A 26,407-nucleotide genomic window follows, 5' to 3' on the forward strand; every position below is an offset into this window, starting at 1 on the left:
GGTTTGTGAAGGGGGATAATCCCTAAATGATACTTATTTATTTTGGGAAAACATTTAAATCTATTTCCTCATTTTGAAAAGAATATGGGATCCGCTACTGCAAGTGTCTTAAATTTAAGATGTTGCTACACACACCTATCGTAATCCATCTTTGCTAAAAAGCTGGATATGCTGCATACAGCTTTCATCTTTTTACTTTTACATTTCTAACAAGAACCATAAACCACCTGGATCTAAATAACCTATGCTAATGATTTCAAGTTGATTTCATAGTGCATTTATGCACTTTATCATTTGGTACATCGATAATATTAGATGAAGACTCTGAAGAGGCATCCAAGAATCTGGGATATGTGAATTACCATTAATAAGTAAACATTAACTAATCAGCACATGCACACCTGGTGCACAGGTGTCCGCCCTTACTCTCCCACCTTAGTTACTATTGACTGGACCTGGGCACCAACTACATACAGTATGTGACAGTTACATAAGGGTACATAACTGTAAATATTTGTACTTCCCTATAACGATATCTACTTGTTATCTAATATCTAAAGTCTACCAAGTGCACTGTGTGTGATAAAAAAATGGTAAAAATATACTCGCACATATATTGTCCTTTGACCAGATACGAAGAAAAAAATCGAAAACACGGCTGGTAATGTAGGGGTGAAATAAATAACTGTTGGGAACTTGCGAGTTACCTTCAACTTTATCATAGCTGTGAACACAAAAGCAGGAGCTGTGAATCCAGTATACCATGTTTTAGCAATAACATATAAAAATCAAATATTACTATACTCTTTAAATTACATTATAAAATTATTGGGACTTATAGAAACAGTGTAGATAGATAGATAGATAGATAATAAGCAATTTTAGGCTGAAAATCAAACTGGAAGGGTACGTAATTCGGGGAAATGTACATTACATATGTCCTAACAGGATGAAGAAACTGCACTACTTGAGACTGAATGTGAGAAGGACCTAGGTGTGTATGTTGACAATGAGTTGAAGTTCTCGGGCCATTGCGAGAAGAAGGTAAATCAGGCAAATAAATTATTAGGTCTTATAAGAAGATATACTAGGGACTGTCAGTTGATTGAAAATGTTCAAAAGAGGGCCACCAGACTGGTGCCTGCACTTGGGTACCTCAACTACCCTCCTTATGCTCCAGAAGAGATTTCGTTCCTCTCCCTTATTAATACCTATCGTAGGAATAAGGTATAGAACGAACACTATCACAACTTTCTTCTTTTAACACATAAGTATATCGTCAACGAGTACTAATTGCGGTCCGTAAACATTAATGTTTCTGCGTCAATAGGCACGGAAACACAAGTTTCGAATTTTTTACTGCAGTGTAGCACTATCGCATAGGATATCTTTCAGGTTTCTGCACGCTAATGATTATATTTTACTTTAACCTTTCCGCTGCTAATCGGCCGCTTGGACGGTCAGTCATTGTCACACACCGATGGCTAGTACTGGCTCTAAATTCTAGAGTCTAGAATGTACTGTACCTGAAACCTGTTTCAGTGTTGATCAAGTCTAGTGAGTCTTATGCAGTACGAGCTCACACTCGGTGTAGTAACAGCACTCTCTGGCAGGCTATTCCAAGAGTTTACAGCTCTTCCAAAAAAGTTTGCCCTAACATTTTGCTGTACTTATGGCTTCTTTAACCTGAGGTTGTGACCTGGGCTTCTGCCAGTTCCAGGTAAGAATACTCGACTGAGTAATGCCTTTTGAGGTGTTTTTAAACTTCATTTAAATCACCCCTTGCCTGTCTATAATATAGTAAGCTAGGCAACTGCAATTGTTCTAATCTTCCTTGATACCTGAGATGATGGAGTGCAGGCACTAGTTTTGGGACCCTCCTTTGCACGTTCTGAATCAACTATCAATCTATATAGCATACATAGGTATCTCTGAACCAGACGGAATGACAGTATACTCTACACCAAGCAGGGGATCACCTCACTTTTGGAGAACGTTATCATGGGGCAGACCATAGGAATGCAAACGAATTTGTAATTTACTAATGTTTTTTTTTTCTTCATAATTTTCACCATTTAGCAGCTTACCAGCCGTTTGGACGGTTGGTTTATCCAGTGTTAGCACATGGAGGAGGAAACAAGAGTCGGGAAACGTGTAATGTTTGGTGGTGTCACAGTGCAGTAGATAACACCCTTCTCACGAGTGTCCTCGCGAGAGTTTTATATCAGGGGTTATATCCTGTCTTGCGAGATATACTGGAAATACCAGTATACGTCGTGTGAATTATGTACTGTAGTCTTGTTCTCAGTTTGCCGCCGTCTTGGATTTAATAATTCTAATTAATTTATTGACTAAAAATCCATGCTTGACGAGTGAACGTGCCAATACTTGACCATCATTAGTATTATTCAAGTACAATACATTCAACATCCTTTGCCACTAACAAGTCCTGGGCACGCACTGTTGACAGGTCAGCAGTGCGTGCAGAACTAAGCGAGACCGAATATGTTGTAAACAACATTAGGTTATTTTTTGTTGTCCTTGATGAAAGTACCCAGATGGGGAGCAACCAGACTGTCCAAGATGATGTTTTGGACTGTCCAAATATAGTACAGGAAATGTGTTAGGTTTTATTCACATGTATGACATAATGTTGACGTGCCTGTGTCTCTTTATCTATGTATATGCTTGTTATTGTTAATACTTCTTTATAACGATTCAGCGAAGAACATTAACAATAAGGATCTCTTGTTCATTACAGTACTGCAGATGTGCAATTTTTTTTAGTATTTGTTATGTATAACTGTGCCTGTTTAATAAACGTATTATAGAACAAAATTAATGTTTTTAACATAATAAAAATTTTCATTTAAGATAATTAATTTACTATTTTTTTTTAGTATTCATAGTATTTATCAGCTTCAGCGAAACTGGAGTTCATGAAATGGGCGTAGATAGATCACCTTATGTACACCAGCGGTTAAGTTTTAAAGTTTTCTTGGGCTATCCTTAAGTTGATTCACTGATTACCATTATTTATATGCCTACACTATACTGTATGTAATATGTCTGTATTCCTGCACTGTATGTACAATATTTGGAATCACCTGAATATACGACACCCCCAACCTATTTTACCTTTAAACTAACCTTCCTAATCAAACCCCCAGGTAGAGTTAGGATGGTTAATCTTCAAGTGAAATAAGTTGGGGTGTTTAATCTAAAGGCGACCCCAATATGTGTATGTCTGAACTGTCTTAGTACAATTATGACTACACAATGCACTGTGCAATGTTTGAATACCTTCAATATATTTAGCTGCCTATTTCAGTCTGCAACTACAATAGGTCCTTATCTAAAAATTTAGAGTAGTGTTGTGGGGTTGTGAGATATTTGGTTCACACTCAGGATGGGAGGGAGAAAGGAAACTCACAATGTGCTCTCTGTATACATGTTGTATTGGATGTGCAGTGCAGCTTGGTGCTGGGAAGGCAGCGTGGTTACAAGCGTTGAGTAGAGAGAGCTGGTTGGTGAGGGTGCTCAGAGGAGGACCAGCTTGTGGGTCGCCATGCTCGCCGGCGGGAGCGAGGGCCGCCAGGCAGGAGGAGGAGGAGGTGTTGCTTGCTGGTTGGTGTTGGTAGAAAGAGAGGTAGGTCACCACGAGGTCAGGTCTTATATAGCGGAGGTAGGCGTGGCTTAATAGTTGACCTCCGTCATGAAAGGCGGCGCTGGTTGACCCAGACCACGAGGCATGCACTGGGGAATTCGCGGGGTCGGCTACTCAGCGACAAACAGCGTTTGTAGGGGAGGAATCCACTACAGTGTTACAGAAGACACTGAAATTTTGTGCTACAAATACTTTGCATATTGCATACTAGCATTTCGTATTGTGTAGTGAATCACAATTGCGTCTATAGTTATGATCAGTTATAAATTTACATAGTAAAGTAACAAAATTAAATGAAAATTGATATGAAATGTCAAACGAACTTATCCTAGAATGGCAGCAATAAGTGTCAACTTTTTCATGTTCAGATTGGCGTATGTTCATGTACTTTTATGAACCAATTCATGTTTAGTAACTGTTAAGTATTAACGATGAGAGTTTAAGGAATAAACAATTGTTTGACCTGCGAGTAAACTGACAAGTGACGAAGGCGTTAAGTAAAGTAAGTAATATCCTGGAACCTTCGACAAATAGCTATGGACGTCAAGGATAGCTGTAGTTACCCTCGAAGGCCAAGAGAAAACGTGCATGTTTGAGCGTCTGGTGATGCTCAGCTGTTTATAGTTCCGTCGACAGGATGGTCCAAAATGGCAGCAAATCTCCATCCTGAGGAAGAATTGGTAAGTACCTCACATCTCTTGGAACCATGTGAAGGATGTATGAGCATAACAATGGTTATTTGAGGTCAAGAGATGGATAGGAGGGTCAAGGGGAGGGCGCGAGGGAGGACACGGACCAAGGTGGCTGGTGGTCTGATCGCTCTGGGGCTTCTTCCATGGTATTATTGAGCCGAATTTTGTCAAACTAATGTCATCTCGCTGTCAGACAGGACCTGTCATCCGCTCGGTAGTTATTGTCATACACACAGTGTATAAAATCTTCGAGAATAAGGATATTTGTTTAGTTAAAAGTGAGTTAAAGCCGTGTTGAATAAACCCCTTCAACTTGTTGCTATGATGCTCTGTTGCCAGTTGCAGAGGTGTTGGTTATGTCTGCGAGGAGGAGGAGGAGGTCAGTGTTATCACCTGTCTTGCCTCTCATCACATTATTTAATATATAGGTAGATATTCAGTATGAACTCTATTACAAGTTCACAGTGGTTCACTATGTACATAAACATACTGGTATATATATATATATATATATATATATATATATATATATATATATATATATATATATATATATATATATATATATATATATATATATATATGTATATATATTGTATGACGTTATATCACATAGATTTGTTCTACACATGCTGAACTATTTTTGGGTGATATCAAGACAATATTTATTTGGATTATTGTTTAGGGAACAAGAATTATTAACAAAATTCAATTTGAAGAAACGAAACATTGCCTCTATCCTTATATTTTTTACCCAACAAAAGTTTAATAACAATGGATAAAATGAAATTAAAAAAATGTATACAGTATACTGCTTTGTGTCCCCTGCCAAGAAACTAAGGTATTTAATGTATAATAAATATATTCATTGATAAAGAAAAGGGTACGTTACTATAAGATTGCCCAAATGGCTAGTATATTGATAAGTGATGAAATGATATGAACTAAGTACATTAATCCTATATAAGCTCTCCTTCATAATGTTTTTGTGATAAGCACATAAAGAACTCTCGATTACCTTGACTGTAAATCTCTTTTAATTTGCATTATTGAAGGAAAACCATTGACTGTGTGAAATACAAGACCTACATTAGATATCAACAAATGTATCTGATTTAATAGTACTGTAATGACTATTGTTTCACTTTTCAAAATTTAATTCATCTTCACTCATGTAGTTACACAACTTGAATAGTTTTTTAGGATAATTAGGTAGGATAGTTATAGAATAGGGATAGTTACAGAGTAGTTACTACAGCAGTTAGGACAGAATAGTTAAACAGTCTGCATAGTTATACAATTTGGATACAGTAAATATAGTTAGCATAGTTATACAGTTTGGATAGTCACTTATTCTGGATAATTACCAGTACACTCAGGATAGTAGAATAATTACATTTAGGATAGTTTCGTAGTGAAGATAGACCTCAGTCTGGATAGGCGTAGAAATTGTGAAATACTGTAGCTATACCTGTAAGCATCTGATGGCTTTGTCTGTTATTCTTCGTTGAATTGTCTTACTGCTTGCTGTTGTTGTATACCTGCACTGAATATCTAGGTACAGTACTGTATATTGGAAACTGTACACCTGTAAGGTCTATGTACACAATATACCTACACTGTTTAGGTCCAGTACATTGGAAACTTCAGCACCTGCAAAGTGAACAGTCAATCTAGCTACACCATATATTTACAGTCACTCAAAAAACTATCTACTTGGGGGGGGGGGGTCGATGAATTTCAGAATGAACACTGCAATTCCTGTTATCTCAGTAGGGCTGCCCAAATCCTTCGTTTGTTGGCATATTTTTTCCACATAATTTTGTATAGGTAATTTTCTGAGTGACTGGACCTGCATTGTATATAGTACATATGACAAACCAATTGTAAACTTGTATGGTGATTTTACTGAATACTGTAGATATTATTATTATTATTATTATTATTATTATTATTATTATTATTATTATTATTATTATTATTACAATATTATTATTATTGTTACTATTGTTATTGTTGTTGTTTCTTGTACATACATACAGTACATCTATGAATGTAAATAAGTCATGGTTTTAAGACTTTGCAATTTCATTCATATCCGATAATTTGATCTCCATTTGTCTCCTCATGGTATTAAGCTTATTGAATTTTAGGGCATTTTGTTCTCTTGCATTCATATTAAAATTGTCTTTACCACGTATACATCAATCATTATATTTATGCCAAAAAGAAGAAAAAAAGAAAAACTTAAACATTTTGAACTTTTTGGGATCAGCTCTGGGAGTTTAATAGAATTTTATGGTTCAATGCATAGAATCCAAATCCTGTGGTGGGGGGTGAATTTGAACTAACTTCTGAAACGGCAAATAGACCATGGCCCCTGTGCTGTTAATGCTTTTAACCCTTTTAGAATGAGGGTCTTTGCTGAATAAAATTATCTGCCCTTAACCAAATGAAATAATAAATGAGCTGTGATGGAGTTAAATGTTGACATATCACTGAGTTATAAAGTATTACTGTACCTGTGATTTATTATTATAGTACAGTACCTATGATTTATTATAGTACAGTACCTATGATTTATTATAGTACAGTACCTATGATTTATTATAGTACAGTACCTATGATTTATTACAGTACAGTACCTATTGATTTATTATAGTACAATACTGTGTCTATGATTTTAACAGATTGAACCACTGAGTAATATACCGTATGCTTAAGGTTAGCAGTGCTCTGTGTTTTTTCTGTAAAATCTCAGTAGGGATCACATGAGCACGGTGTTCAGGAATGGCTGTTAATTTCAATCCAGTTCTGTTTTATTCAGAAAAATCATTGTATGGTACTTATACTTTTTACTTTTATCCCATTTGCCACCGATTGGCTCATTAGCATGTGTCTTACAGAATTCTCCTGAAATATAAGTAGCAGTTTTAGAAGGCTGATATATGAATTGTGCATGTAGAGAGCATAGTAAAGAACCCCGTACAGTACTGTATAACTAGACTGTTCTTCAGTATACCATACTAAATACAGTACAATATGTACTGTAGTTAATACTGTACGTATACAGGCATAGAAAACAGTGTTTGAACCAGTGATTACATTTAGTGATAGTAGAACATACAAAAGGAAGTTTTATTGTACACAACAGATACAGGTATTATTTGCAATGTGATATAATCTTATCTGCAAAGAGATAAGGATAATTTAAATACTGGGATGAGGACAAAATAATTTCCACCATGAGTGCACACTGTTTTATCAGATGGATGTTACATTAATTTAATTTTGAGACTACAAAACAGTTGCAAATGACCAAGTAAACAAGATTTTGACTAAACATTGTGACAGAAGGACCTAAGGAGGATTTGATGGTACAATACTGTAGTACTATATTAGTGGGTCTGTGGCTCATGCCATAAATTATTAAAAAACAGGTTTGATCACAGGGACTTTAGTGATTAAATTAATAAATGTTATTTGAATGTTTCTTAAGGTTTCAAACAGATGTTGGCTGAATTGGTTAGTTTGGTTGGTGGGTAATTAATACTGTACAGTAATGAAAGTCCTGAGTAAGTATTGACAGAAGGAATGAATCTGGGTGGTGCTGATTTAGTCTTGTGGTTGAATATAATTACTGAGGTGTTTGGGCTAAATATAAAATGTATATGCAGAAAAATAAGGTACATGTGCAGTACTTAATAATTAAAGGTGGTTAATGGCTACATAGTACATACCGTACTGTACTGTATACCAAAATGTCAACTGTACTTTGTAGGAAAAACTTATTATAGAATAAGTACAGTGCTGTATAATTTATGACGTATTGTAATGCCTTAGCTTGGTGACTTGAGTAGTGCTCCCAAGGGTCAGGACCAAGATACACCCACCACAGTGGCTGGGAGTTAATTTTACATATCATACCTCCTGTTGCAACCATTTCTGTTAGCTCCCAGCTTACTGCCATCTACTGTTGAATGCTCTGCACATTTTTCTCATGTTTTTAACACTTTCATAAATTTTGGTCAGGGCCTTGCAGTTGTAAATACAGTACAGTATTAGTAATTAGTGAAAAATAATTGCTGCTTTGTTTTTTCTTGTTGCAAAAGTTTTTATGCCCCTGTAAATGCAATGACCCAGTTTAAAGTTAGTGGGTTTGTTTGGTGCTGAACCAACACAACCCAGCACCTTGTCTGGGAGAACAGTGCATAGCTCAGTTATCTTTGGGTAGTTTGTTTAATATTGGATGTAGTGTGGCTCAAGATAAGGCAATAGTACCCTGGTTATACCTGAAATAGAATTACAAGTACTGTTCTGTTCTGTACATTACTAATGAGGATTTTTTCAATTTGGAATTTTATTAACTTGCTCATAATATTTCCTTTGAGAGATTGTTATATATTAGACATGTTAGAATTGTTATGGGGGATTGGTGGCTGGATTGGGTCATTCAGAGAGAGCAGTTAAGTCTGTAATTCTGTTACCTGTAAGTCTGAGCTGTTTCCTCCAGTTACAGTACAGGCAGCATCCTGGTGTGATTCACTTACTGTGGACCTGGTCCAAGGCAACACCTACATGATTCACAAAGGATATACGTACAGTTCTGTACAGTATTGTACGGGTATTTCCCATTTTAACTGAATTGCTTTTTGGGGGGGGGGGGTCGGGGGTCAAAACAAGTTCTTCGTGTGTTTTCATTTGCAAGGAAATTAGTCAGTGGATTTTGTTTTTGGTTCATATAAGAGTTCTTGTGATCATTTTGAGTACACTGTATAATATTGACTTTGCTTAACAGTAGTAAGGCTGAACTGTTTGGTCCATGAGTATACAAAGCATATTTTTCAGTTGAGTCATTGATTAAGTCTCTTACAGCTTGAGGGAGTGAGTCATTGCTGTACACTCTGGTGAACCATGCAAGATGTCTGATTTATGATATTGGTAGTTGCTGTCACTTGCATTGCTGTGACCTCTGTGAATGCCTGTTGTGATAAACTTTATCATTTTTCTTTTTGTGGATCACAGACCCCTTCTACATAACTTTTATCTTTGTACTTCTTGGTTGAGAGTTGAGAATGGATTCATGCCCATAGTTTTAGCTTAGAGATGTTAAGACTGTGTTACCTAGTAGTTATGTGGGAGTGGACGAATTAATTCTTTTGGGATTTCTTGAGACCACAGTTGAGCCTGGGGCAGAGTCTGAAAAAAGTGTTTCCCTGGAGCAAAGGAGAAACATCATCTTCTGACCTAGATATAACTTTACAGTACAGTACACATTGGGTGTAGGATTCTGTGGACTGGACACAGTGCTTGTATCAGGTATTGACTCATGGTGCACTGTTATGGTTGGAAATTAGTAATTAGATTTGTTTTCTCAGTCACTGTTGAAGAAGTTTCCAGAGTCAAGTCCTTTGGCTGTATCCTGTTAATGGAGATTGCTAGTGAAGGTTAGGGATGAGATTAGGCTGTGTAAGTTTGTATAGGAGGATGAGGAATCATCTCTTCTGCTGCTGACTCAGAAGATGCATTACCATATTTTCAGTAGGTAGAAAAAGGATTTTTTGTTGTGTAGTGCAGTCCAAAATTTTAAGTTCCTTGACTTTGGTTCTCATCCTGTAAGTAAGATTTTTGTGATGCCTTAATTCTAGGAATCTGCTTTAGGGCTCCACTTCTGTGGGCAGAGTTTAGTGTTGGTTGTGTGGTATTTTTCATCTGAATCTTACTTGTGAGTTGACTTTGAAATGGGTTCTTGTAGCAGTTATTTTCTACATAACTGCTTTTATGACAGATTGTTAACCACAGTACAGTATTCAGTTCAAATATTTGATAAGTTTACCTTGACAGCTGATCTTAAAGGGAATGATTGGGATGAAGGGAAGTATCTTGATGTAATCTGAGAATACTGCTTATTATTTTAGCCATTGATTTTCTCAAGGCTAGGGTAGAAGCTTAGTACAGGTAAGAAGTTCTTAGTCACTTGATTTTTCTGAAGAGTTTTCCTGGAACTTTGTGTCTACAGGTCCCCTTTTTTGGAGTTGAACTATTTGATCATTGACAAATAGAGAAGTACATTACAGTATATGAAATGAGTATGAGAGGACAATGGGGAGGAATCACTCATTTTAAGCTGAAGTCACAGTCAATGCACAGTACAATGCCTGGGTCCTGACAACATGAATTATTGAATGCATTACTGGAGCTGCCGGGCTGAGAGCTTAGTCATCAATTGTAAAACCAGGATTAATATTTTTTTTTGTATTGATGATTATAATATTTGCAATTTTTTTTAGCGGAGTTTGTACTGTACGTACTGTAATAACATTTCTGTTACGTGATAGTGATTGAAAAACTCTTTACCAACTAATTGTTTTAATTTTTTTTCTCTAAATGAAAATGGGTGGTTTTTTTATTTATGGGTGTTTGACTTATTATGATAGAACATAATATAAGGGTGAAGACTAGTATTTAAGGAAGCCCAACTGGTAGAGGATTTTAATGAATTTGTCCTAACTCACGTGTGTTCAAGATAGGATTTTCACCAATGTTAGTCGCTATAGCTAGTTGTAACCAAATTATGTTATCCTCACCTCATTGGGATTAATCACCTATTACAGTACTACAGTATATCTTTAATTGGCAGTAATGATATAGGCATTAGAGTTATTAAAATGTCTTGTTAGCATTAGGAGGCTAATATGATAATTACTGTAATGAACATACTGTACTGTATACTGCTGTATTTGGTTATTTTTAATGAATAATTATATTATGTTATTAGTAAAAATAGTACAGTACCCCTGTATACTGTAAGTTGTTAAGTCATTCCTAAATTAAAAGTGAATGTTATATATATAATGTCATTCAGTGATCAAAACACACATTAGACACACACACTCACACACACCTGAAGATCAGACAACCTAAGCAATTTCACTAGAAAATTTAACTACCCTGACACTCTACTTGGGGGAAGGTTGGTTAGGTTAGGTTAGCATAAGTATGGTTAATCTAAAGAGGAATTAAGCTGGCGGTGGCTAGCCTTAAGACCATCACAAATAATGCTTCTTATTACTGTATTTAAAATCAGAAAAAAGGAACCTAACCTAACACAACACCATAACAGTCATCAACACTGTAACTTGTAGACACTGTATAAACCAAATCTTAGCTGCTGGGATGTTTGGTGGGATTTTCTTTAGTAAAACTGTATTCGTGTGCTCGTTTAGGGAGGCCCTCTGTCGTGTCATCTGTTGTCTTGAATGGTGGAGTTACAGAAAACGTCACTGCCATGGGTCATGAATGTAGTAGATGACGTCACACCTTTGAATAAATATGATGACAACAATAATAATAATAATAACAACAACTACTACTACTACTACTATTTTATTTATTTTTTTTTAATGGCCTCCAGCCTCCCCCAATAGCCACACCTTCGCCACCATTTTATTACCTTAATATTAAATATCCTAATACATAAGTAGCTATGCTATCTGTGTTGAATTAGTTGAGCCGCAGATCTATGCGGCATTCAGTGACTGTAGCCTCATAGTCGATATCTGCAGCAGTTGTCGGAATTGGGGCAGAAGCTCTCGTTCCCCTGAGGCAGAGCAAAGCCGACCGAAGGAGAGAGAAAGACAGTCGACATCTCATCCAGGCTGTAACGTAACTTCTGGGCTGCTGCTTCTGTTCGGAGATCACCTCCGCGAGTCTGGCGTAGAAACATCTTGCACTTGGTCCCATCCCACCAGAGGTTGTGAAGTGAAGTTGCCTTGATCAACGTTTTGAATTCTCTCCCCATATGCCCTTCTCTTGTCGTTCTCGTTCCTCCTATGTGCAGCATCGAGAGCTAGGTTACGGTGACATGCGGCCATGGGATCAAAAATCCTGATGTCAAAGAAAGCTTGCTGTCCCCGCGTCCAGAATCCTCGAGCACTGACGTCCACACGGGCTTCGTTAGATGTGTTTGAAGTCCTGTGTTGGAAGATTTCACCAACCAATGGAAGGAGGGTCGGTTCTACCATGACATCCTGGCAGTAATAATAATAATAATAATAATAATAATAATAATAATAATACTGTAATAAAGCGAAAGTACGGTACTAGGTCTCATGGAAGTACAATTTCAGTACTAAACTAAAGACTAAACCTGGTAGTAGTAATAATAGTACAGGAGTAACATCTGTGGAGGTGGTGACCGATTCTGGCTTGATGATCCAGCCAGTGGTCGTGTTTTTCTTGGTGAGGATGTTAATACCTTTTGAGGCAGTGATTGTTAGGCGTCGCTTCCTGTGGTGCTGGAGGAGGAGATGAGGGAGAAGTAAGTGGAGAGGGTGAGAGAGAAGTAGGTGGAAGGGGGACAGGGAGAGACAGTAGGTAAGAGACTAGAAGAGGAGGAGGGGGATAGTGAGAGGAGGGTTAAGTGAGGTAAAATAGTTGATAAGGAAGGAAGGGAGGAGGGAGATGAAGGAAGGGGAAGAAAAAGAAGTTGGAGGAAGGAGGAGGAAGTGGTTCACGTGTCAATGTATAATGAAATAGATTTACGTACTGCACGAGACTCGGTTAATAGTTTGTGTACGTTTGGCCATTGGCGACCTCCGTAAACGTTTCTGGAAAAAAATAACCTGATCACCTCGAACGTTTGTGGAAATTAGGACGGCCATAGAAAACGTATAATACCTTTTTTAATAACTTTGAACAAGAGAGAGAGAGAGAGAGAGAGAGCCGGGGGGCTACTAATTCAACCAATTTATATGTGTTGTATCCTGCCAAGCCTATACTAGAGGAAAGGGGGGTTCTAGGTAGGGGAGAAAAGGAGGAAAAGAGTGCAGGGGGAGGGTAGTGGAGAGGGAAAAGGGGAGGTGACGTCACGTTAAGATTATTTCCTCCAGCTGGTCTCTGAGTTCTTATTAGGTAACAGTTGATCCGCCTTCGCTTACCCAACCCACCTTAGTGTGTTTGTTTGTATGTATGTATGTATGTATGTATATGTATGTGTGTGTACCCCCACTCCTGTGTCGCTACAGAGTATGTCACAAGTCATTTGGGTATGTTCGTACACGGTGTGATGTGCATATAGGCTGTTGCTTGAGGAGGGGGGGGGGGCGTGACGGATGGGTGAGAGGTGGGGGTGATACTGGAAGGGGATCTCCTCTGAACACCTCCCTCGCCCTTCTGCTGTTCCAAAGGTACCCACAGGCCTTTCTCTTCTGTTCCTCCTGTCCTAAACGTACCCCTTGGCTCCTCCTCCTCCTGCCCTTCCTCAGTCGTACCCACTGGCCCCTCCCTCCTCCTCGTGCCCTTCCTCAGACGTACCCACTTGCCCTTCCCTCTGGACTCCCGGTGGGTGACCCGTGCTTGTGAGTCAGAGGTGGTGTGGCTGGCTAGCTGGTCTCTCTGATATCCCCTTAACGTTCATTCAGACAGTGACGACGCCTTCCAGAGTCTCGCCTATCCTGCAGGGACGGGCACACCCACCACTTCCGCAAGCCACACCCCCCTTGCCCTCCCCGTCCCTCATCTTGGGTGGGGGGGGTCAGAGGTTAAGAGGGGGGAGAGTAAAGGAGTAGAGAGATAAGGAGGAGGGGGTGTAGGATGAACAACTCTTGAAGGAGGGGTAAATGGGAGGGAGAGGAGGAGTACCATAGATGAGGTTTAAGTATAGGAGAGGACCAGGAGGAAGGGGAGGAGGGAGAGACAGCCATCACCCACTCCAGCTCCCGACGACAGAGAGAGAGAGAGAGAGAGAGAGAGAGAGAGAGAGAGCAATAAGCCTGGGGTGACGCCCGTACACACCTTGATGGAGCATTGCCAAGCCCCCAGTCCAATTTATTTATTTTATTATTTTTCCCCGCCGCTATATATGGATCTGCTATATTTATACTTTATTTTTGTCTGTGAGTGACGTTTCCGTTGATTGTTTCCAGAATGAGTTGTTTATTTTTTGCTCTATTTATTATATGATCATAAAACGGTACTGATGTAAAGATTGGATTCCGGATGATCATTTTTGTATCCGTAATAATGAAATGTTAATGATATAATGACTGTGTTTTGTAGTGATTTTAATGTAGTTAGGGAAGAGGTTAGTAATGTACCCTACGACCATCAGCCGACCTTGCCCAAAACAATAGATTGGTTACAGAATACAAAAAGTTAAGATATGTCAACAATCACCCCCCCCCCGCTTCATTGATGCGTTGAGTGTGGTACGGAAAGTTAGTTTATTATTTATCTATCTTATTAGTTGATTTTTTGAATGCACTAGTACAGGTAATTACAATCTCTCTTTCACCTGAGTAATTAATTAAGATCAAAGGTATGTATATTTATAGTGAGGACAATGATGAGAGTTATATTGACAGTAGTTTTTCGTTGTAGGAAATTAATGGATGGATTTACGCAAGCATTTCGATCGTCTTTTTTTTTTAACGTTCTTCAGATGATGTATGTTGATTTTAGAGGAGTAAGGGCGGGGTGGGGGTGTCCAGTGAGAGTAGGTCAGGTAACGCCCACTAGCCCTTAATAAACCAATCAGTAGTTGGTGACAAAATGAGGGAGGTTTTGTATTGGCCGCCTCCCTTTGTTGTTGTCATATCGGCACAGGGATCACGCTGGAAAAGGTAACAGCTGATTGTTGTTGATGAAGTGTGTGTCTGTGTGTGTTGCTTTAGGTTAACTTACTTCCTCGTGGACCAATAAGCGAACCTCCTACCCGTGTGATGGTGGGCAGTACTTGGGACCTTCACTACCACTTACCTTACCTCTTATGTGTCCTATGTGTGGAGATCCCCCGTAACCACAACAACAACTTTTAATTATAAGATCTTCACGACATTTAACACAGACCAACTTTCGATTATAGTAACCACTTCAAATTTAACAATAACTCCCTATAATTGGGAGTTGTTGATTTTCACACCTACAACCGTGTCTTTACTCGTAGGGTTGTACACCGCAGGAACACAACACCCAACTGTAATCATGTTGTTGTAGTTATATACACAAAGCAATGTATATTACACACACACACACACACACACACACACACACGACAAGTAGTGCACTTTACACCAAAACTAACCCAAACCTTGTATCTAGCACTCACCTGGTAATTAACGCTCAGGTATTTTTTTTCGGGGGATGGGCGGGGCAGGAGGGCAGGGGAGGAACAAGAGAGGGTAGGGCAGGAGGGCAGGAGGAACAAGAGAGGGGTAGGGCAGGAGGGAGGGAGAAGGGTACATATAAAAACTCTACCTGACAAATGGCCGAACTCTACTTGTTATATTAGAAGTGTCGGGACAAAAAATATTGGATTTATATTTATTTTTGTCCAATTTCACGGTCCAGGAAGTGGGGGTGCAGTGAATGTCTCTACTCTACTTTAATTTATCCCTACTCTACCCTACTCTACTCATAAGATTTTAATCACCCTAACCTAACCTAACCCTAATAGTTCTGTCGCCTCATTTTGTCCAGGTAGGAAGAAAACACAGGTATTTATTTCGTCCACCTGGAAATTACGCAGTACTTGGCCATCTGTTGTTTACTTTTTGGAGGGCTGAGAATTATCGTGTTTTATAATGGCCTGTGTGAGGGGAGGTGTTGGAGAGGGGGTGTTGAGGGGTGTTATTTTTACACCCAGTCGTGGAGTTTGTTAATTGTGGTAGTGGTGATGGTGGTAGTGGTGATGGTGGTAGTGTTGGGGGTTGTAGTGGTTAGTGGTGTAGGTGGTAGTGGTGTAGGAGGTGGTGGTGATAATGGTATTCCAGGCGGTGGCGGTGATGACTGTGGTGGAGAGAGAGAGAGAGTCTGAGACGCTGGTCATTATTCCCAGGTGTGGTCACCACGGGAGCACAGGTGTGTGTGTGTGTCCGGCTTTGTTGTTGGGCCACGGAAGTCATTTACGGTGAAGACAGTAGTTAACGGGTGTGTATCGCCTCTCACCACCGCTACTTACCTTCCTCTTACGTCACATTCGGAGCAGGTGATGTGAAGCCGTGTAAATATAAATAAGGCTCGTTGATCACCTGAAGATTAGTCACCCCAGCTTACTTCAACTGATGGTTAAGCACCCTAACCTATCCCCCCAGGTAGCGTTTGGGTGTTTTAATCATTAGGTTTAAAAAAGCTGGGGGGTGATGCAGACTTGTTGATTTAAGCCGTCGTCGTTAAGGAAAGCTTGATAAACATAAGTCAGAATTATCGTTTATATAATGAGTGGCTTTGTAATTCTCCTACGTCCCCAGCCCGTTCACTGCACCCCCACCACACGCTGACGAGGAGGATCATAGTCCATTTTTGAAGTGTTTACCAGGTGTGTGAGCCACCTGGGCCACACAGACGACTTGTGGTTCCTTTTACCGTGTTGACGTCACTCTTGTGTTACCTCTGTAGTCATTTGTGCCTAACTGTTGCCCACCTGTGTTGTAGTAGTAGCTGTTTATTAGCACTGTAAGTAGTATAAGTGGTGTTGGTTGGACAGGTGTTAGCGTGTCAGTGCCTCACCTGAACGTCTGATCAGGTGTAATAAGAGACAGGTGAGCCGTATTCCTCAATGGCTCATGGCGTTTGTTTACCTTTGTGTTGTGTTGACGTGCAGGTAGATGGCGCGGGTCCTCTCCCCTTCCCGTTGACAAGGTTATTATTAGCTCACCTGCACTGTGTGGCCGAGTCCTGTGAATTATTGGACGGTGTGTTGTAGCTGGTACCGTACGCTGGTCTGGTAGTGTGTGTGTGATGGGAGGGTATGGTGGTCATTTTGGGGCCTCTACAGGAAAGGACACTCGTGGATGAGGGAGAGAGAGAGAGAGAGAGAGAGAGAGAGAGAGAGAGAGAGAGAGAGAGAGAGACTGGTGATAGTCAGAGATTGTGTGAGCAGGGTGTGGTATAGGGCAGGGTGTGGTGTGGTGCAGGGTGTGGTATAGAGCAGGGTGTGGTATAGAGCAGGGTGTGGTGTGGTGCAGGGTATAGGGTAAGTGGCAGGGTGGATACGACAGGAGTTTATTTTCTTGGAGATAATTAAGCAACTGAAGAAGGAGGAGGGAGAGGTGAGGTGATGGTGGACCTGCGCCTGCTCACTACCTGACTGAATGAATGAATGGGCTCTCCGAAGACGCCTACAATGAACAAGAGCATCCTTCCTCACTCTTCCTCCACTCCTCTTCCTCACTCCTCTTCATTATTCTCTTCATCTTTAGGTTTTCTCATCTTTTTTCCCATTCATCCTTCTCCTCCTCCTCCTTTATTCCCCAAACTCCTTCCTCTTACTCCTTTCCTCAACCCTCATTCTCCTCCCACATCCTTCCTCATCTCTCCTCCATCCCCTCTCGCCGTCCTTTCCTCTCACCTCTCCTCGGCCTTCTGTTTATCCAGGTGGGTCGTTATACCTGCTGGTGAACTGCCTCGACTTCCTCTCTCTCTCCGTCTACCTGTGTGTGTGGAGAGAGAGAGAGAGAGAGAGAGAGAGAGAGAGAGAGAGAGAGAGAGAGAGAGATACTGCATATGCTTTGTATTGTTTGTGTGTTCGTGTGTTTGTCCGTCCCTTATTGGTTTCCACTCATTAAAAGAGCCCACTGAGCTTGGTGTCTGGGGCCGCCGTGTCGTGTGGAGATGTAAGTTAGAGTATATTGTATTAGACTCGTGGTCATTCTTTGTATCAAGGTTTGTGTTTAAAGAGATGATGTGTCTAGAATAGTGTCATGTTGAGGTGTGGGTGGTGGTGGTTAGTGTTGGTGGTAGTGGTTGTGGTAGGTGGTGGTGGAGGTAGTAGTGTTTGGTGGGTGGTTGTGGTGAGTTTTAGTGGTGTTGGTGGTTGTGGTGGGTGGTTGTGGTGGGTGGTGGTGGGTGGTGGTGGTAGTGGGGTGGTGGTGGTTGTGTTGGTGGGTGTTGGTGGTAGTGATGGTGGTTGTGGTGGTGGTAGTGGTTGTGGGGCAGGTAGTGATGGTGGCTGTAGGTGGTGGTAGTGGGGTGGTGGTGGTTGTGCTGGTGGTAGTGATGGTGGTTGTGGTGGGTGGTGGTGTGGGGTGGTGGTGGTTGTGTTGGTGGGTGTTGGTGGTGGTGGGGTGGTGGTTGTGTTGGTGGTAGTGTTGGTGGTAGTGATGGCTAGGTGGGTGGTGGTGGGTGCCATGAATGGTGGTACTGTGAGTCCCTCCTCTACTTCAATTCAGCCTCCTGTCCTGTGTGCTGAGTGGTTCTTACATCCCTCCCTCCCTGCTACAGGCACACCACTCCCCTGCCACACCCTCACTCCTTCCCTGCCACTGTCACACTCACCCCCTGCCACACACCCCTTTACTCACCCTTCCCCACACAGCCACCCTCCTTCCCTGCCACACAGCCACACTCTCTCCCTGCCACAGCCACACCTCTCTCCCTGCCACAGCCACCTCTCTCCCTGCCACAGCCACACCCCACCACAGCCACACCTCTCCCTGCCACAGCCACCCTCTCTCCCTGCCACAGCCACCCTCTCTCCCTGCCACAGCCACCCTCTCTCCCTGCCACAGCCACCCTCCTTCCCTGCCACTGCCACACTCACTCCCTGCCACAGCCACCCTCCTTCCCTGCCACAGCCACACTCACTCCCTGCCACACCCTCACATGTGACTAGCTCAATCGTAATGGATTTTTTCTCTGTTGTGTTTATACTTTTGTGGTGGGTGTGTTACTGAGCCTCACCCAAGGAAAGTTATTATTATTATTATTATTATTATTATTATTATTATTATTATTATTATTATTATTATTATTATTATTATCATCATCATCATCATCATCATTATCATTATTACGTACTGTACAAGATATAATACCCTAGGATAGAACTGTGGCTGTTTTACTGTTTTGTTCACTGTGATGCTTAAACAAACGACGCAATCATTATCTGTGTGCCCTAGTTGGTGCCATCTAGCGTCCGGTAATGTGCCACGTTACGTCCGGTAGTCTAACGTCCGGTAGTGTGCCACGTTACGTCCGGTAGTCTGTAGTCTAACGTCCGGTATTGTGCCACGTTACGTCCGGTAGTCTGTAGTCTAACGTCCGGTATTGTGCCACGTTACGTCCGGTAGTCTAACGTCCGGTATTGTGCCACGTTACGTCCAGTATTACAGTACCAGATGGGAGACGCGACGTCCGGTCAACTGTCGTAAACACTCGGATAGACGTCGTGAGGATCAAGGTCATTATTTACTGTACAGCCTCGGGTAAATTTCTCTCCCAGGTGCAGTTATCTGGGAATTGGTACCCCAGCGATCACTTTAACTGGTGTATGATGGACCCAACCCACGCGGTGTGTTAGATGGTTCGTTCACACACACACACACACACACACATACGGACACACATCCATACGGACACACATCCATACGGACACACATCCATACACATTCATACATAAACAATTTAGGCTACTGGAAGGAGGAGAGGCACAGTTGAGAGCCTGAGGAGAGGTAGGCATGGTGGTATGAGAACAAGAGAGAGTCAAGGGAGGTGGGGGGGAGGGATGTGTGTGGGGGTATCTAGGAATGTGGAGAATGTCACCCACCACCACCATCATAATTTCCCCACCAACGTTCCTCTCCCGTACAGAACGTTTTTTTTTTGTTCAACATTCTCTCCAACGTTTCTCTGGTCAGTGTTCATACCTGTACTCGGTGGGCAACGTTCAATTCCCCGGCCAGCATTCTGAGCGTTCCCGGAGAGTTTTTTTCCTAGGTCAAGCTTAGGATAGGATATATTAGGTTAGGTTAAGGTAGGTTAGGTTAGGTTAGGTTAGGTTAGGTGTAGGGGGGGGGTTGTCAGGTATGTATTGACCTTTACCTTAATAATAGGTCATGGTCTCAACACCTGGTCACATCGATTTAACCTGCGCTATTACCGAAAGCGCAGTCCAGATCGACCCGTGCGCTCCTCCCTCCTCCCCCCTTTCTCCCCCTCTTTCCTTCCACCCATCCCTCCCCCCCTTTCCACCCCTTTCTCCCCCTTCTCCCATAGAAAACGTTGCCAGCTCTAACGTTTCCTCACCGCCCACGCTCCACAGAAATCGATGGTGTGACTCACTTGCTACGAGGCAGGACTAATGTTAAGGTTTCCTGACGAATTTTTTTATAATGTCTCACTCAACCTAACCTAACCACATCACCGAACTAAATCATATCACATAACTGACCTAATCAAACCTAACCGACCTTCCTTAACCTTACATCTAACTTAACTTAATAACTTTAGGGATAAGATGGGGAAACAGGCGTGTGATTGGGTCAGGTTAGAACAGAACAGAACAGGACGGGACGGGACGGGACGGGACGGGACGGGACAGGACAGGACAGGACGGGACAGTATTGTTGTTTACAGTAAGGGATCGATATTTGTTTCCTCGTGTGTGTGTGTGTGTGTGTCTGTGTTTTCTCTGTGTACATGTTTGTGTTATGGCGTACATGAGCGTTTAGGATCGTGGGACCATCCGTGTGTATGTGTGTGAGCGGATAGGAGCGGCGGTGGTGGTTGGTTGGTTGAGCGGCCCGGCCCGGCAGTTGGTGACAGGCCGGGGTGGACTAAGGCAGCGCCCGAGGTATAGCTCCTCTTCCTCCTGCTGTAGCTCGAGTTGTTCCTTCATCACCTTCCACTAAACTGAGGTCACCTGCCACCCCTGCCCTTGTTCTCAGTGTATGGTGTTGGAACGTGTCGTGAACTCTACGTATGGTGTTGAAACTTGTCATGAACTCTGCGTATGGTGTTGAAACTTGTCATGAACTCTGCGTATGGTGTTGAAACTTGTCATGAACTCTGCGTACGGTGTTTGAACTTGTCATGAACTCTGCGTATGGCATTGGAACTTGTCATGAACTCTGGGTACGGTGTTTGAACTTGTCATGAACTCTGCGTATGGTGTTTGAACTTGTCATGAACTCTGCGTATGGTGTTGAAACTTGTCATGAACTCTGCGTACGGTGTTTGAACTTGTCATGAACTCTGCGTATGGTGTTGAAACTTGTCATGAACTCTGCGTACGGTGTTGGAACTTGTCATGAACTCTGCGTATGGTGTTGAAACTTGTCATGAACTCTGCGTATGGTGTTGGAACTTGTCATGAACTCTGCGTATGGTGTTGGAACTTGTCATGAACTCTGCGGTGGCCTCCTGGGTACCATACAAGACGCCCTCGTATCATACCACTGTGTGTGTGTGTGTGTGTGTGTGTGTGTGTGTGTGTGTTACAATAGACGGGACATTAAAAGAGAGTCATCGAGCTTTGCCTTCCCTCTGAGAGACCGGAGGAGGCTCATGTGTCACTCACTGAGACTACCGGCATCGTGTGTGTGTGTGTGTGAGGGGAGTATGTTGAAGTTGCGGTTGCTGAGCGTGTCTGTGTGTGTGTGTGTTGGGGTGGTGTGTGTTAAGTGTGTGTTGAGTGTGTGTGTTTGTTGGGGTGTTAAGTGTGCGTGTGTGTGTGATGAGAGGAATTGTGTCTTAGAGGTGATTGGTTGGAGGGGTGGGGGAAGTGAGTGTGTTAGTGGCGTGTGGTGATGGCTGGCGAGGCGTGTGGTGAGGGCTAGCGAGGCGTGTGGTGAGGGCCGGCGAGGCGTGTGGTGAAGGAGACTGTGTGTGTACTGTGTATGAGTTTCCGGTCCTTTCCAGCTCTCTTAATTGGTAATGTGAGGAAGGGGGGGTGTTGAGGTATTGATACAGCAAGGCACCAACATAGCCTGGCCACACCCTTGGACACTTGTGTATAGAGCCACACCAATCTACACCCAAGGTACGGCACATGTGTACTCCTCTACCTGTCCTCAGCTAAAGAGTGTTGCAGGACCAATGAGTTTATCCCTAACCCGAAGATGAAGTATAAACCGAATATTGACGAACAGAAATAAGAAAAGAAAAGAAGAAAAATACAAAGAAAATAATAGCCCCAATGGCGTAAGGTGTCAAGTGTTGTTATTTGATATAATTATAGAATTTCGTTTGTTTTCTCTCCTGACAAGCGTTGTGTGTGTGGGGGTGGAGGCGTTGCTGGCTCTGGAAACACAGAGATCCATGAGGGAGGGAGGAGGTTGACGGGGAGTGAGAGGGAGGGAGTGAGTGCTGTTGACGGGGAGGAGAGAGGGAGGGAGGAGGAGGGGTTGATGGTGGGGAGGAGAGGGAGGGAGTGAGGTTGATGGGGAGGAGAGGGAGGGAGTGAGGTTGACGGGAGGAGGAGGAAAGGGAGGTTGACGGGGAGGAGAGGGAGGAGGAGGTTGACGGGGAGTGAGAGGGGAGGGAGTGAGTAAGATGGGGAGGAGAGGGAGGGAGTGGAGGGAAGCGATGGGAGAGGGAGGGGAGGAGGTTGATGGGGAGGAGGAGGGAGGAGTGACGAGGAGGAGGAGAGGGAGGGAGAGCAAGATGGTCCAGACAGGCCCCCCGGGAACACTGTTAGCCATTGTGCAAGTCACCTACATTATTAAGTGGCAGTGTTACCAGCGTGCTGTGCTGTGTTGCTTCGCCCTGCCCTGCCCTGCCCTGCCCTGCCCTGCCCTGCCCTGCCCTGCCCTGCCCTGCCCTGCCTCTCATGACCTTAGCTGATATAGGCCTGTGGTGGTGGCGGGCAGGTCCTCTAGGGCAGCGCTCTTTCTCTCCACTCGTCGTCATTCTCTCTTTCACACACACACACAGACACACATACAGACACACACACAGACACACACACACAGACACACACACACAGACACACACACACACACACACACACACACACACACCTGGCCAGCCACACCTTGTTCCTGTGCTGGCCGGGCTGTGTGGGAGGGAGGGTGGGTATCTTGCCTGTTCACCGTCTCATTCATTTATATTGCAGGGGGGGATACAGCAGGGTAAATATCCTACGGTTTTTATGCCTCACTCTCAAGGACACTGTGCACCGAGATCCTACACTGTATATGTACGTGGGATGTCTCATAATATACTCGTATATAATTGAGGCGGACCGTATATAGTGCTTGAGAGATTTTTAAAGTGTGAAAATAAACTTGATGTGAAAGTGAAGGAACTCTCGTATACATCATCATCATCGTCACTATCATCATCATCATCATCATCAGCAGCACCTCTACGTCTGCAGCCTTCACTCTCTCTCCCAGGTGAGTATTAGGGGGGGCGGAGGAGTATCGTCTCAGGGTCGGGTATGTAGATGAGGTAACTCCCTGTGTACCACTATCACACTCCTACCAACCCAACCTACCTTTTCCTCCATTCTTCTCCTTCGTTCCCTCTTCTTTTCTCTCGCACCACCATGTCCATCTCCTCCACCAGTTTCATGTACTCTCACCCCTCAGCATCAGTACCTGACCCCTCCCTCCTTCACCACCAGGTAAGCTTTCCTAACTTTCCCGCTCGTGCATTAGGTGGTTCACCCCCTTGACCTCTGCCATTACACCACACCGGCGAGGCAGTGTCTTCTCTTCGTGTTTTATTCATTGATTTCCTTTTTTTTTATGTTTTAGGTGTATATTTAGTAGTGTGTGTGTGTGTGTGTGTGTTCCTCCTCACCCTCGCTACCCCTCACCCTCCCCTCACTACCCTTGTGTCCTGTCATTATTGTCCACAGTTTGGTCTGGGTGATATGTATGCGTCTTCCCCCAGCTCCTCCCCTTGTCTGCAGTGTTTTATATGTCGTTAGCACACACACACACACACACACACCACACACACACACACACACACACACACACACACACACACACACACACACACACACACACACACACACACACACACACACACACACACACACACACACACACACACACACACACCACCACCACACACTCACCTCCCGGGTTGTCTCACGTCTGCCTCTACTAGCAATTCCTCATCTTAATGTATGTGTGTGTGTGTGTCTGTGTTGGTAGAGGTATGATTATTTACGTTAGCTTTCTCGTCACGTTATAACTGCACCGTGGTGATAATAATGGTTCGCTCTCTGATCACTTCTGGCCTGGATGGTGGAGTAGTGTTGTGGTTCGTGTCAAGAGTTATGTTCTTATGTATGTTGGTGTTGGAAGTTGTGTTTGAGGGCTGGGTGATGTCCCCTATGTTTGAGGGCTGAGTGATGTCCCCTGTGTTTGAGGGCTGAGTGATGTCCCTGTGTTTGAGGGCTGAGTGATGTCCCCTGTGTTTGAGGGCTGAGTGATGTCCCCTGTGTTTGAGGGCTGAGTGATGTCCCCCGTGTTTGAGGGCTGAGTGATGTCCCCTGTGTTTGAGGGCTGAGTGATGTCCCCCTGTGTTTGAGGGCTGAGTGATGTCCCCTGTGTATGAGGGCTGAATGATGCCCCAGTGTTTGAGGGCTGAATGATGTCCCCAGTGTTTGAGGGCTGAGTGATGTCCCCAGTGTTTGAGGGCTGAGTGATGTCCCCAGTGTTTGAGGGCTAAGTGATGTCCCCAGTGTTTGAGATGAGGTGCCTTGTCCATCAGGTCAGCAGTCGGGGCAAGAGGGGGGGGGGGCATTATTTGAGAGATCCATGTCCGACTGAACAGAAAAGAGAGAGAGAGAGAGAGAAGAGAGAGAGAGAGAGAGAGATTGCAATTTTGTAGGTATATACTCTACCCTGTGATTTTGTAACATGCATAGGAAGTGAGTCATGCGCCTGGTCACTATACCCTCCTCCTCCTCCTCCTCCTCCTCCTCCTCCTCCTCCTCCTCCTCCTCCCTTCCTCCTCCCTTCCTCCCCTGTCACGATTATCCTCTGCTCGCTGGAAGGAACACGATTATGACCAGGAAGAAGAAGAAGAAGGAGGGAGAGGGGGAAGAAACAGGATGTACGGCGTGCAGAGAAAGGAGAACAAGCGAAGAGAAAAAAGTGGAACAAGATGAGGAAGAAGAAGAATGGTTGTCGGGGGGGTATAGGAAGGTCAGGTTGGTGTACAAGTGACACAGAGAGAAACTCTCTCTCTTTCTTGTGTGTGAATATGTTTTTGTTCCATGCTGTCAAACACACACACACACACACACACACACACTCCACTTCCTGCTAGTGTCCTGGATACAAGCAGAGAGGGAGAGAGAGAGACTAGGTGAGTGGGTGGGTGGGTGTCGTGACAGAGACAGTAATGGAAAGTAGTGAAAGTAGGTGGTAGTGGGAGGGCACGGAAAGTATCTCATGACAGTATAGGGAAGAGACTCCCGCCTTTTGTAGAGCGACATCTTCTACTTTCTTTAATTTTGGTGATAACTTTTAAACAATTATTTTATTACGGCAATGAAGACTTATTATCCATTCAGTATTTGTTTTCTTTATTTTGTTTATTCATTTGTATTCTGGTGGTTTTTTCCGTCTGTCCGTCCGTCTTTCTGTTTTCTTCACCCGTTGCTATGTTTTAGGCGTCCGTTCTTGCGTTCGTGCGTCCATTCGTCTGTATATACGTCCGTAAACTGTAATAACTAGTGTGTGTGTGTGTGTGTGTGTGTGTGTGTGTGTGTGTGTGTGTGTGTGTGTGTGTGTGTGTGTGTGTGTGTGTTTGTTTTTTTTTTTTTTTTCTCTTACACCACAACTTTCCGGAACGTCTACACTCATTTACACCTACATTTACACCCAATCTTTGTCCACAACTATCACCCATTGCACCCACACTGTCCTACGATGTTTGTTAGTGTGGGGTTGTGCAGTGTTAAGTCAGGGCTGGAGTTTGGTTTCGACTCACCAGCTGCGTTGGTTAGCTCCATGGATGCTTCTCTCTCTCTCTCTCTCTCTTCTCTCACCACTCCCACCTTCTGCCTCCTTATGTAACTTGTTATTTGGCACCTGATCTCGAGTGCTACTTGTTTTTCCACCTCTCACTGTCAGCTGTGTCTTGGTTGGCACTTGGCACTTCGTTCTTATCTTGGCACTACGTCGCTGGTCCTTGTTTAGGTTAGGTTAGGTAGTGGTGTCGTGACTTGGATATGGGTGGAGGTGGTGTTGGGATAGTGATGTTAATGGTATAGTGGTGGTGATGGTGATGTCAGTTACGGTTAGGTATGTGGGCGTGTCAATATGTGTGTGTGTGTGTGTGTGTGTGTGACCAAAACTCACTT

At 43.1% G+C, this 26,407-nt stretch overlaps 1 protein-coding gene across 14 annotated transcripts in view; it reads left to right on the forward strand.

Moving 5' to 3' along the window:
* Nucleotides 1-4,281: 4,281 nt before the first annotated feature.
* Nucleotides 4,282-26,407, forward strand: part of LOC121879414 (tyrosine-protein phosphatase non-receptor type 9-like) — a 105,868-nt gene continuing 83,742 nt past the window's right edge. For 3 of the 14 annotated variants that reach the window (XM_042386060.1, XM_042386057.1, XM_042386058.1), the window contains exon 1: nucleotides 4,297-4,347. In XM_042386060.1, coding sequence (XP_042241994.1) covers nucleotides 4,315-4,347 — 33 coding nt within the window. In that variant the 5' untranslated portion in view covers nucleotides 4,297-4,314. Of the gene's footprint in view, nucleotides 4,348-20,902; nucleotides 20,930-23,191; nucleotides 23,475-26,407 lie in introns of those variants that run through there. The other 11 variants (XM_042386066.1, XM_042386067.1, XM_042386052.1 and 8 more) reach the window with 8 other exon arrangements.

The sequence above is a fragment of the Homarus americanus genome, unplaced genomic scaffold, assembly GCF_018991925.1.
Source record: "Homarus americanus isolate GMGI-L3 unplaced genomic scaffold, GMGI_Hamer_2.0 scaffold30768, whole genome shotgun sequence".
Classification (NCBI taxonomy): domain Eukaryota; kingdom Metazoa; phylum Arthropoda; class Malacostraca; order Decapoda; family Nephropidae; genus Homarus; species Homarus americanus.